This window comes from Saccopteryx leptura, chromosome 3 (genome assembly GCF_036850995.1).
Source record: "Saccopteryx leptura isolate mSacLep1 chromosome 3, mSacLep1_pri_phased_curated, whole genome shotgun sequence".
Taxonomy (NCBI): Eukaryota; Metazoa; Chordata; class Mammalia; order Chiroptera; family Emballonuridae; genus Saccopteryx; species Saccopteryx leptura.
In genome coordinates, this window is record NC_089505.1 from 225,870,556 (window position 1) to 225,883,835 (window position 13,280).

Consider the following 13,280-nt stretch of genomic DNA (forward strand, 5'->3'; position numbering starts at 1 on the left):
AAGATCCTAATAGGATTCCCAACCTTTGCCAGGCTGGAGGCAAGAAACTGAAACAAAGAAGGGGTAAAGAGAGGGAACAGGTTCCCTTCTGGTCAAGGGTCAGCAAATGCCCAGAGTGCGAGAGGGAGGGTCAGGGCTTCCTCAGGCACATATGGAAGCTGGCCACACCTGCAACCAACAGAAAGTATACGGGCAAGAGAGCGCCTGGGCTCATGAACACCGGGCATACACGCACACCGACTGGCACACGCACACTGGGCATGTGCATACCAGGCACAAACACTGGGCATAAAAACACTAGGAACAGGTTCACGGACACATATACACAGGCACATGCAAACCAGGCACAAGAACACCTTGCAGGTACATAGCAGGCACATGCACACCAAGCACACAGACACCAAGCACATACACACTGGGTAACTGCACACCAAGAACGAAGATTTCAAGCATGTGCACACTGGCAGGTGCTCAGAGGCTGATTAAGAAACAAAGCCTCATTTTCCATCTACTAGAGCCAGAAGACTTCACTTGAAAAAAACTGGTATTGCTGGTAAATACAAGAAGGAATAATTAGGATGTTTACACTCAAAAACCAAAACCAAAACCAAACCACACCCATGTTGGCACAGTTCAATGGGAGAGTTGAGCAGGAATTGGCCTTCATTCTTAACCTTCCAGAGAAGCACATGACAGGAAGCTATTCCTGGGCCAAGTTAAGTCTGAATCCAGCAAGTAAACGTAAGGGGGCGGCTGGGCAGGGGCAGTCAGGACAGGCCCTGCCCCATCCAGACAAGTGTGGGTCCGGATGCTACCAGGAAACAAAGTACTAAAGAGCACAGCCAGGACTCAAAACTCAGGATGGACACCCCACCGCCCTGCCCCACAGGTTAAAAACAGAGGAGCTTGGCCCACAGTCCCATCCTCACAGTTCAAGGTACAATTTAGAAAACAGTTTAGGGGGAGAAGAACCTTACCTTCCAATACCATTTGTCCAGGAAAAACAACCCAAAATTTGAGCTCAGAACAATGGAGGAAACCATTGGTATTAAGAGCTAATATTCTGGAGCACTTACTACATGCCATTTCATTCTCTCCACAATTCTATGAATAACTGAGAGTCCCACTGACCAGAGAGGAAACTGAGGCCAGCCACACAGGACAGGAGCAAGCTTTCTGGCTACCCAGACCTTGCGCCAAGCCCCTGGAAGCACTTCATTCCAGATGAACCACTTTTTTTCAGTTTTTATAATAATTAACCTCCTGCTGATGCATGCCAGCACAGCCCTGTGCTTTGGGGACAACAGGCCAAAGTTAAGCACTCAGGGCCTTCAGGTGGTGGCCCTGAGTCTAAGCATCAGGGAAAACTGCCCTCCCCCAGCGAGGAGCAGCTAAATCTGTGTTTTCAACATTAAAAAGTCAGCTTTTGACTTTCTTTCCAGTTGAAAAAGTTAAGAGAATATAAAATAGGCTAACATTGCTATATTCGGTTGATAGATTCCAAAATTATAACTTCTCTCAATGTTCTAACTTTGCTAGTAATGAAATCACTTTGACATCAGGGTGAAATGAGAGTTGATTTTTCTATTAAGCAAGACCCTCCGACCCCCTGCCCCTGAAAAAGAGCACAGGAGCTGCAGCAATTTTGTTTCTGGAAAAGTCCATAGGGAGAGAGACCAGGAGGAGCACATGTGAGGCTGCGGAGGCCTGGCCCTAATGTATTCAGACAGTCACCCGCTGAGCACCTGAGATGGGCTCAGACTGTGCCATCCACCATCAAATGCTGAGAAGCCTCATTAGGAAATGTACAATGAAGAGAGAGAGAGAGGTATATGATTGGCTGGGGAGGGCGTGAGGAAAGGCTCCTTCAGGACATCTGAGCTGAAGGCCAAACCAGGAGAAGCAGGCAGGGGAAAGATTCAGCCAGAGGGCAAGTCCACAGCAGATGTGGCTGAAGCCCCATGAAATAGAAGAGGAACTGGCAGTGAGTCAACAGGAGTGAGAGGTGTTGTGACGCCTTTTAAACCTGGGGAGGAACGAAAAGCCACCTGAGGATTCTTAACAGGGAACAACACAGACTCATCCTCAAATCTCATTCTGGCTATTACGTGGGAAGTGGCCATTAGGCCTGCGTCCATTTGCAGGTGAGGGGACCAGTTTATCAAGGCCCTGGCCCAGCTTCTCCACCTAGCAACAGGTTTCTAATTCGCAGGCATCAAAAGAGTCAGCCCGTTCAGAACCAACTCTGGCTGCTAACTCACTGACCCTGCTCCTAAGATTATCTGGGTATTATTTATAAAAATATGACTGAAAAACATCATTATTGTTAATATAAAAAAACTTTGTTCCATTCAGCACTTTAAGAAAGCAGATCAGAATAACTTTCTAAAAATTAGTTGTGACATATGCCCAGCTTACTTCCAAAAAGCACTTGAGGGCATTTGTTTGTTTGTTTTGTTTTTAGAGAAAAAGAGAAAAACATTAATTTGTTGTTCCACTTATTTATGCATTCCATGGTTGATTCTTGTCTGTGCCTTGGCTGGGTATCAAAGCAGCAACCTTCCTGTATTGGGACAATGCTCCAACCGAGTTATCCAGCCAGGGCCAACATTTATACCTGACCTGTGGTGGCGCAGTGAATAGAGCGTCAACCTGGATGGTGAGGTTACTGGCTAAAAACGCCAGGCTGCCTGGTCAAGGCTATACCAGAAGCAATCATATGCGTTTATGCTTCTTTCCCTCTTTCTGTAAAAATCAGTAAATAAAATCCTTAAAAAAAATATTTTTTTCAAGCCCAATTGTTGTAAAGGTTGAATTTAGCTACACACGTAGCCTTGTCATGGACTAGGTCTTCATCATGGATCAGGTCCTGGCAATACCTTCACTGTTACCCACTTTCATATTTCTTTCTCCTCTATCCTCTCTGAGTGGTCAAGAGCACCCCTTTGCCTGTTTTTCCTGCTCACTAGCACCCCCAGCAGAGACTGAGGGCACAGGAAGGGTTACAAAGTCCCTGGGTCAGCAGTTTAACTTCTGCCTGTCTGTGGCTTTTGTGGGATGCTGCTGGGGGGAGGGGGTTGTTGGGTAAATGTTAATTATCCATTCTATTACAGTGTGGAGTGTAGGTCTACATACCCACCAATCCTTCATGTTCCCTCTCCTGTCTCATAAGGAAACCACTTGGACTCACCATTCGCACTATGAAAATCTTAAAACTAGACTGAGAATCTAATTTCCATTTTTAATCTCTTCGCACAGCACTCTTACTTCACTCTAATTCTGTCAGTGAGAATCCCACTCTTAGCTTTTAATAAGGTGAGCTCTATACCGTCAGACATCCCCCTGGTAAATTCAAGATAAAAAGCAAAAGGCAGAACAAGAAAAATTGGAGAAATTTCTCATTTTCCCTGCTGGGTGAATTTTAGCACACTTTTTCATTATCAATTACAAAGTTTTTTTTTACTTTAGCAAAAGAAAAACATGCTATATTTTAATATCTTATACCAAAAATATTGTTTCCATTAGTTTTCCTATACTTTTCACCACATTCACTACCTCCAAGACTATTTATGGCCAGCTCTCATTAGGAAAACAAACAAACAAACAAAAAAAAACAGATTGGCCCTGGCCGGTTGGCTCAGCGGTAGAGCGTCGGCCTGTCGTGCGGGGGACCTGGGTTCGATTCCCGGCCAGGGCACATAGGAGAAGCGCCCATTTGCTTCTCCACCCCCCCCCCCTTCCTCTCTGTCTCTCTCTTTCCCTCTGGCAGCCAAGGCTCCATTGGAGCAAAGATGGCCCAGGCGCTGGGGATGGCTCCTTAGCCTCTGCCCCAGGCGCTAGAGTGGCTCTGGTCATGGCCAAGTGAAGCCCGGAGGGGCAGAGCATCGCCCCCTGGTGGGCAGAGCGTCGCCCCTGGTGGGCGTGCAGGGTGGATTCCAGTCGGCGCATGCAGGAGTCTGTCTGACTGTCTCTCCCAGTTTCCAGCTTCAGAAAAATACAAAAAACAAACAAACAAACAAACAAACAAACAAAAAACCCCAGATTGGCAGATTATAAAAAATGGGTTTGGCAGAAATGCTGAGGAATTTTTGAGGGCTTGAGGGTGGAGAACAGGATTGTTTTAGTTCTCTGACTGGTTTTGGCTTTTGACGTTTGTTTCAAATTGCTGTGTTGCCCCAAATTACAATTTGCTTATATGTAATTTCATGAGCAAAAAGAGGCACTGCTTAAGAATTTTTCATTGACCAACTGAGCTTCCAAAGGAAAACCTCAAAAGAAAAAGTTTTAAGTAAAATGCTTAACTGTAACTTGAACTTTGCAGGTATTTTTTTACAAACATCTTTGACTCGAATGGGTGAAAGCTACTCAGCCATATTGAGGGTCAAAAAACCACAGGCTGGATGAAAATAGTTTAGCCAAGGAACAAAGCCTGGGATGTGTTTATTTTAGCATACCTTTCCCCACCCCCACCGCTTTCTTTGTCTTTTTGGTAAAGCCTGGTTAAGTTTCTCCCTGCTTCCAGGAGAAGCGGATAGGCAATAGGACTTCTAATCTGTTTATGCCTCCCTAGCGAAACAGCTATGGGTGCAGAACCGGCCCACTGACCGGCGGGCGCTCGCTCATCCATCCAGCGTCTACATCGGAATGCTTGTGTGCACCCCGGGCAAAGCTGCGATAAACCTAGGCACTGTCCAAGCACCGAAGATCCTGTCCGAAAATAACAGGAGTATGGGATGAGCCCCCTTTCTCCTGGCCTTGCACGACCGCCAAAAGGTGTCCCGCAGAGGGGCGCTAGTACTGCCACCAGGCCCGGTGGGAGCAGAGACGCCACTCCCTGGCTCCGGCCTTGGTTCAACCACCCCAACTCTGCTCGCGCCGCTCCCTCCGGAGATGGGTGTGCGGCCTCCTGATCGCCCGCCACAGCCGGTCCAGCCGCGCAGAGGGGTCCAGGGAAGTTTTCCACGCACTCTCGCTTAGACCTACAACCATTCGGCCGAAATCTTGGGGACTCAAAGAGCGCTCGCGAGCGCGACTTCCTACCCGCGGAGTTGGGGCCCTTGGTGACCCCCGCCCACTTCACGGGACACACCTACACCGCCAGTCCCGGCGCCCTGTCCGCGGGTTGTGGGCGCCCTGCGCTCTGCTCCCCTTACGACTGGTGGCAAAGGCTGGGAGCAGTGGGTGCTGTAAACCTGCCCAGCAGCGGGCCGCCTCCCCCCCCCCCCCCGCCCCCGACACACACACACACGGCGACTGCTGATGCTCCCGCCCCCTCTCCAAATCCCTGGTCCCGCGGACTCACTCCCTCTCCGAAGCCCGGAGACGGAAAACCACGGCAGAGGCGGCAGCAGCACAAGCAGCAGCAGCAGCGGAGCCCGCACCATCCCGGGGCAGCGGGCCTGGAAATCTTTCCCGACCGGCGGGCGGCGCCGCCAGCGGAGCAACACAGCCCGGCGCCCGGGCAGACCGAGCGCGGAATGGAGCTGGGAGGCGCGGAACACTGGAAGGGGCGGGCCCGGGGGAAAAAGGGGACCTGCGGGCCGAGAGCCGAGAGGAAGGGAGGGAATAAGAGAGGGGCGGGAATGGAGGCCTACAGCTGGGAGGCGCGGCCGAGGCGGGGAGGAGAAAGGGGTCAGTCTCTCGCCAACCCCGCGGAGCGTCCAGGGCACCGGCCAAAGGTGCAGTGCCCCCCCAGCCTGAGAAAGCGAGTGACCCGTGTTCTCCAGGGAGACAGAGCTGGACGCTTGTGTGGAAAAAGAACCATCAACGAAAAGTGCAAAGCGGGAGTGTAAAAGTGTAGGTAGGTCCTGACTTCACGTTTTATATCTTGTGGTTTGACACTTGGATGCAAACCTGCCACCTTACAAGCTCCTTGGGCTGTCCACTGCGCTTCTAGTACTTGGCCCATAGGAGGCGCGCAATACATACCTGTTAAAGGAGCGAGTGAAGGAGTTCCCCAAATTCCAAAGGAACTTGATAAAATGATTCAAAATTCATACATACAAAATTTAGAATATGTGTATTCTTTTTTAGGAGAGGAGGGGAGATAGTGAGGCCCACTCCGACATGCACCCCGACAGGGATCCACCTGGCAACCCGCATCTGGGGCTGATGCTCTACCTAGTACCCAGCTATTTTTAGCACCTGAGGCTGATGTGCTCCAATCGAGCTATCTCCCTGGGCTGCGGTGGGGACCCTTGAACCAATGAAGCCAATGACTGTGAGAAGGAGAGAGAGAGAGGAGAGGCAGAGGGAGGGGGTGAGAAACAGATGGTCGCTTCTCCTGTGTGCCCTGACTGGAAATTAAACCCCGACGTCCATACCCTGGCGGTAGCTCTATCCACAGAGCACTCATCCAGCCAGCGTCTACATCGGAATGCCTGTGTGCACCCCTGGCAAAGCTGGAATGAACCTAGACACTGTCCAAGCACAGAAGATCGTGTCCAACAATAACAGGAGTACGGGATGAGCCCCCTTTCTCCGCCATGGCCATGTTTCACGTACAGCTTGAGATGTGCACAAGCATTGAAGACACTCGCCTTGGAAATGCCCCTAACAGCTGCGGCCTCTACTATGTTTTGAATGAAGAACTTCTTAATGGCCTTGTCCTTAAGCTGGTGCAAAGAATAGGCTGCACGTGGCCACAGCCTTTTTTGGCATGACGGTTGTTCCTTCTTTCCTTGGTCATCTTGGAAGTGGGGACCCAAGGGAGCTAGTTCTACCATTACTATCTTTCTAGTTTCTCATCATTTAAACAAGCATTAAAGGTATTCCTACTCTTTCTGTGGAAATGTATGCATACCCAGCAAAAGTATGGTATTTATTGTGCTACTCTTAATATTTTGAAGATTCTTAGTTTAATAAACTTTTACCTAAAAGCTAAGAGTTTCCATGAGGACAGATTTTGTAACCAAGCATGTTTTCCATGAGGATAAAGTTCCTGAAAATGCAAGGGCCGTCAATGAGATTATTTGAAGAATCTTTTCCAACATACGGTTACTTAAGATGGTTTGAGTGTTGGTGGTAGACACACAATGCAATACACAGTTCATGTACTATAGAAATGTACTCTTGAAACCTCTATGGGCCTGTTAACCAATAACACCCCAATAAACTCAATTTCAAGAAATTTCCCTGTTTTCTTTCTGTTCATGTCTATGATGTTTTGACATATGCAGTCTTTAAATCCTTTTAAATAAAATGGAACATTTTTCCTTCTTAATGTCTCCTACTGTTTTGTACATAGAAACATATATCTTGAGGTTTGATATTCAGTGATATTTTTCAGTTTTTTATGGTTGTGTTGTTTTACTGGAAAGACTGGTGAAATTCAAATAAGTTCTATAGTTTGTTTAATAGTATTGTCCTGGGGTTAATTTATTGGTTCAACGACTATGTTATCACTCTTAGTGATATTACATTAAACGTCTGGGGTAAAAAGGAACATGGGAGCATTCTATATTAATTTGCCATTATCTTTTTTATGTAAAAAAATTATTGGTAAATAAATACTTCAAATATCTAAAATGTAAATATTAAATAATAAATAGATAAGTTTAAAGAAAAAAGAATCATTTGCAATTGTGCTTTCAATCTTCTGATGACTTCTTTTCTTCTCAGAATGAAGCTCAACGCCCTTTAGAGTTCTTGGCCTGGAGTGTTCTGCTGGCCGGCTAGGACCGAGGCTCCAGCTGGCAGGACAGGATGTAACTACAGGACAGAATGACACCTGTGACCACCCACCCAGGAGGCACAGCTCAGGTGTCACTCCCAGTGGCAGGTGCCCCAGGACTTGCTACACAACAAGGTGTGGGGCTGGCCAGGGAGCCATGGACACAGATTTTCTGAACTGGTCAGCAGGGGGAGTCCACCCCTGCTCACGCCCAGCTCCTGCTGGGCCTCACCTCTCAGTCTCGCTGAGCTGCTCCTGGGCCTGGAACCAGACCCTGAATTGCTCCTTGGGCTCGAATTTGTATTTTTCGGCCGCCTCCTGCCGCAGGACTATCTCCTCCATGACATTCTGTTCCTGGGGTGGGAGGGAAAGAGAGAGGACACAGATATGGCCTGAGTGGGGGTGGGGAGGGGGGGGAGGGGACTGATCCTGGTTCTTGACACACGTGGGCACCCTCCTATCCCCCTAGTTCCGTCCAGGCCCTACCTGTGCTCAGAGATGAGCATCCTCAGCGCTTCCTCCAGGAAATTATCCTGATGCTGTCCCCTCCCGTTTGTCACCAGTTTGAGGGGCCTCCCACTCTGTTAGGAAACTCTCCCAATAAGTGTAAGATGCTGGGGATGGAGCCCAGGAGAGTACTGGCCAAGGGGTCTCTGACTTCCCTCCCCTCCCTGCCTGCAGGAAGGGCCCCAGCTCTCACCTCCTTCTCTATTTCCAAGCTGACGTGAGTCCCCTGGAAGACAGACGAAGACAGACGGCCAAATTCCATCAGCAGGAGCACCCTGGTCATGACTAGCCCCCATGCCCACCCCTTCTTGTGTTGCACACCCACCAGGTTCCAGGAGGGGGCGGGAATACGGAAAGACAGGACCTGGACCCAGGCCAGGCTCTGGGCTCCAGAGGGTGTGGGGACATAAGCCCTTATAATGGACACAACACCGCAGCACCCAGGGCGGCTCTGCTGGAAACTCAGGGCTCAGTATAGGGGATATCTCTCCCCAAATGCCAATCCTGGTCACCCCAGCCCAGGCCCCAGGTCACCAACCTTCACACAATCCATGGCAGTGCCCAGCTTATCCAGGTCAGACAAAAACGTGCCAAGGAAAGGGACACACTAGGCCAAATAGGTGAGGGTGGGATGAGCCCCTGCTCCAGTTGCCCCCGCAGACCTTCCCTGAAAGCCTCCCCCCTCAGACTCCTGGCCCACCCCTGGGTTCCCACATGGAGCAGCTCAGGACCCTCCACCCTGCCCTCAATTGTCCCTGCCCTCACTCTCCAAGAACTCCACAGAATCACCTCCCAGGGCCTACTCTATGCAAATCACAGGGTCTGTGGTCCTGGGCCCAGCCCCACCTCCTTATCCATCCTGCCCCAGGCCTTCCAGGCCCTGCTCTTGGTCACTTCCAATAAAGGGCTTTGGGTTCTGTGGGAACAGGAGGTGGGCCTGCAGGAGGGAGGCCTCCTCTCCTGAGCTGCAGCCTCCAGCTGGGAGCCCTCTCCCCCTTTACGCCCCCCCCCCCCCCCCCCCCCCGCAGGCAGACAGGCTCGCTCACCTTTTTTGGCAGCTTCCTCTGAGCTCCGCGGAGTCTCAGGATCAGAGTGGCAAGCCTAGAGGGCTGCTCCTGCCAGGGTCCAGGACAGGGACACTGAGGCCGTACTCCCCTCACCCCATTTCCCACCACCAGCCCTGACCTCAGACCCCGGACATCTGACCAGCCAGCTGACACCAGTGCCACTCTGACTCCAGCATGCACTCATACGGAAACACTCCCAGCTCCAACACTCACTCGGCCTGGGACCCTAGGCCTGGGCCCTGGCCTCCCCAACCCGTTTCCTCCTCTGGAAAGTGAGAGGCCGCCACCTAGCTCACAGGTTCTCCTGAGGACTCAGTGTCACATTACTGTCATCATTGTCCTCGCCCTCACTGTCCAGGTGGAACAGGGAAGAAAGCCTTGCAGTCTTTTCCTCCCTGAACCTCATGATCACTCTGTGAGGTCAGCAGCATAGGATGGTCATTCCTCCATTTCCCACAGGAGGAGACAGAAGCCATCAAGGGACAGTGACTGGCGCAGGGCCCACAGAGGAGAGGCCACCAGCCCCTTCCAGCCAGAGGGGCAGAGGCTCGGTCCCATCTGACCTCACCTCACTCCCAGCCCCACGGACCAGAGCCTTGTCCTCTGGGCTCTCTGGTTGTGGCCAGGCGCCTGTCTGGGCCAAACCATGGATGGACAGATGTCTTAGGAGTCTGGTTGAGCATCTCCTGCTCACCGTACCCCACTGGGGTCTCTGCCCACCAGTTTGGACCCCGGGCCATGCCAAGCCTTCACCTCCCCAAGGAATGCCTCAGGACCTTCCCCTGCCCAGCAGTCTTTCTTCACCCACTCAGGGACGGGACCCCCGAGGTGCCCCATCTGACTGTCCGGGTGGGAGGTGACAGGATCCTTGGCCTCCATGTTGATGTGAAGCTTCTGAGGTCTGTTCAGGGAGGACCTACTAACAATGCATATTCCCTGGATACCTCTCAGAAGCCACCTGGGGCGTGTTATTGCCCACTGGGCCAGGCGAGAATTCTGACTGGGACTGACGCAGAGAGGGCTAGAAGGGCAGTGGGAAGTCACAGACCGCACACTCTCTGCCTCTGGGCCAGCAACTGGGGCCTGAGGCCAAGCAGTCTTTTCGTTCACCTGGCCCTTGGGAATCCCCTACAGTGCTCATCCCTGGGCAAGCAGGGGGCCCAGCCCTTGGAGGTGTGGTGAAGAAGAGGGAGCCACAGGGGCCTGGCTTCCTGAGGACAGGCTGGCTGCTTTAGGGAAGAAAAGTACCCTGCCCACCCCACCCACCAGGAGCCTGGAAGAAGCTAAGTGCCAGTGGGAGGGCCCAGCTTGGGAGCCAGAGACCCACTCAGCCTGCCCGCTATGCTCCCGACCTGGGACAGCTCAGCCACCACCGCTTCACGCCACGACCAGGGCCTCCTGCCCGTCGAACTGCCTCCCACCTGCCCACAGACCAAACAGATCCCTCTACCTGTTAATCGGGACAGACAGGGTGAAAATTCTCAGAGAATCCTCAAGTAACAAACTATCAAAGCCACATCCTGCAAGTCCCCCGTCCCTCCCACCCTCCTCTTTCCAGACCTCCAGCCTCTGCTCTACCTCTATGAGCAGTCCCCTGATCCCTGAGCGGTCTTCTTCCTTACACAGCTTTTGCATTGTATAGCTGTTCCTCCTGGGGAGGGGGGGGAGGGTTGGAGGGAAAGACAGTTTAGGAATACTGCGGAAAGGCAGTGTGTAAGGGTAAATTCCTTTTGGCAGTCTAATGTTTCAAACCGCAGAGGAGGGTTTTCACATCTGAGCAGGAATGTCTCCGTGGGACTGGGCGGGCTCTCATGTTGGACACCTGGGCCTCCATTCCCATCTCACTGGGAAGCTCTGTTTTGACCAGTTTGGGGTTCACTGGGCACAGGGTTCTGGTGCTATAGACACTTGAAAATCTTCAGTTTGGCTCAGTGCAGTCTCCGACATTTTAGGAAACTGATTTCTGCAGCAGAACTGGAACCCTGAGGTCCCAGGGAGGCTGAGCGACCCCGCCCACCACCCAGTCCTTGTCCCCAGAGCTGGCTGCCCCCCAGCAGGTGTCAGCTGTTGCGGGGACACTGGGAGACATCTGGGGGTTCCTCACCCCCATCCTTCTATGGGGAGAGGCCTACCCACCTGGAAACCTTCTTCCACGTCTTCTGTAGACGATGGACGGACGTGCTCCGCAGGGCTGAGAGAATGGCGTGGAGGGAGGAGAAGTTCCTGAGGGCTCTGCACTCCTGGGGGAGGGGAGAGGAGCTGGGAGGGAGCTCTCGCTTCCGTCCCCCCTCAGTTGACACACCGCCTGCTGGTAGACGGATGCTCAGGGTGGGCTCATTTCAGACCCAAAGACCAACACTCACAGACAGGAGGATTTTAGCTCAACCAAAGGGCAAAGCCAGTAGGAACTGAAATTCCCACGAATGGGACCTGTGGGTCAAGGTCAGCATGCCCCTGGCAGAAAGGACCAGGTGCTCAGTGCTCAGACTTCAGCCCTGGGCACTGGGGAAGCAGCAGTGGTGTTGCTCAAGGCTCCGGATGGGGTTTCCGCTGGGCCGCCCACCACATACCTTGGCCACCTCAATCCAGTGCTCCACCACTTTGGCCCTGTCCCGGGCCTTCATGCTTGGGTCCCCAAGGCAGGTGGTGATCACACAGGTGACCACACAATTAAAATGTTTAACAGTGGCGCACACAGTAGATGTCAGGTGCTCCTTGCCAGGCTTGTTCCTCTGGGACCACATAGATGCCCGGCACTGGTGGGGCACTACCTTCTTGAACAGCTCCTGGGGAGAAAGGGGAGTGTCACCCAACCCTGCCACACCCCAGCTCACTGTCCCCAGTCCCCTGCAGGGGCCACTGGCCAACACTGAAGCTCAGGAAGCTGAGGAAGAGGTCTGAGCCTTGGAGTGCCTGGGATTTATTTTCTGTTCACCAAGGGCACCAGCACTGTGTGACCCAGGACACAAGACAGGTTGGAAAGGGACAGGAGTGTCTTCCCCCAGCCCATCTTCACTAGCTCCAAGCTCCAGGATGCAGCTCCAGGATGCAGCTTCAGTCTGCTCATCCCTAGGGCCCACCCTCCAGCATCCCGATGGCTCCTCTGGTCTGAATCCCTAGTCAGATCACACTCCCCTGTGGTGGCTACAACCACAGGCTTTGTCTGTCTCCCTTGTAGTTAAGTGCAGTACACATCAGGTGCCTAATAAGTGCGAGGCTGTTGAGCCTCCTGGCAGATGGCTGGGAGACCCATGGACCTGGCTGCACACAGTGAGCTCCCCTCCCCACCCAGCAGAACAGGACCCACCCCCAGCTTCCTGTCTGATCTGCCTCCTCTCATCTGCTCAGCCCCTCTGCACCCATGCATCCTGTGAATGTCCACTTCCACTGTCCGCAGGTGGACAGCGGAGGCGTGGGGGTGGAGAAAGTTGCCCAGGACCCATGGGTGGTGAGTGGTGGAGCTGCGATTTGTTTCCAGATCGTAGGAGACTGGATCAGGACAAGGTGGCTTGACAGCTGACTGCAGAAGGAGGCCTGTCCCGCCCCACCCTGAGAGCCCAGGTGCATACCACGTCCATCGCTGTCAGTTGCTCTGCCACCAGTCCTGGAGGGAAGGTCAGGATGTCACACTTCTCCTCCCTTAGCTGCTCAGTGGTCACAGCACAGGGGTCTTCTGGTGCTGGGGATGGAGCTGGCTCTATTGTTGTAACTGGGAACAGAACTTCTGGTCCCGAAGGCCCCAGCTGGAGAGCTGGCCTGGGGGCTGAAGGTGAGGTCAGTGCGTGCTCCAGATCTGGAAGTGGTGGTAGAGGTGACACTGGCTTCAGCCCTAGCACAGCTGGACCAGGCTCTAGCCTTGGAGCGGGCCCTTCCTCTGGCTCTGTGTTCTGGAACTCTGGAGGTGATTCTGGAGCAGGGTAAAGAGACAGGTTCATACACACGCTTGACTTTCCCATGCTTTCCCAGAGACAGGAAAGATGCCCTTACCTTTAGGGGAGCTGGCCCATGAGCCCGCCGCATTGCACTCCTCCACC

General features: G+C 52.6%; 1 protein-coding gene and 1 non-coding gene across 3 annotated transcripts in view; one reads left to right on the forward strand and one right to left on the reverse strand.

The window, feature by feature from the left end:
- LOC136400668 (ral guanine nucleotide dissociation stimulator-like) overlaps positions 1-12,910 on the reverse strand; it is a 40,640-nt gene extending 27,730 nt beyond the window's left edge. The window contains exons 1-9 of one of the 2 annotated variants that reach the window (XM_066377745.1): positions 12,816-12,910; positions 11,817-12,032; positions 11,383-11,486; positions 10,825-10,897; positions 9,226-9,294; positions 8,718-8,786; positions 8,373-8,405; positions 7,905-8,026; positions 7,653-7,710 (exon numbers count right to left, since the gene is read on the reverse strand). In XM_066377745.1, the coding sequence (XP_066233842.1) occupies positions 7,674-7,710; positions 7,905-8,026; positions 8,373-8,405; positions 8,718-8,786; positions 9,226-9,294; positions 10,825-10,897; positions 11,383-11,486; positions 11,817-12,032; positions 12,816-12,824 (732 nt within the window). In that variant the 5' untranslated portion in view covers positions 12,825-12,910 and the 3' untranslated portion in view covers positions 7,653-7,673. Of the gene's footprint in view, positions 1-5,302; positions 7,711-7,904; positions 8,027-8,372; positions 8,406-8,717; positions 8,787-9,225; positions 9,295-10,824; positions 10,898-11,382; positions 11,487-11,816; positions 12,033-12,815 lie in introns of those variants that run through there. The other variant, XR_010750350.1, reaches the window with a different exon arrangement.
- On the forward strand, positions 3,622-3,697 carry TRNAD-GUC (transfer RNA aspartic acid (anticodon GUC)). The gene has a single exon. It is a non-coding gene; the product is annotated as a tRNA-Asp (tRNA).
- Positions 12,911-13,280: the final 370 nt, after the last annotated feature.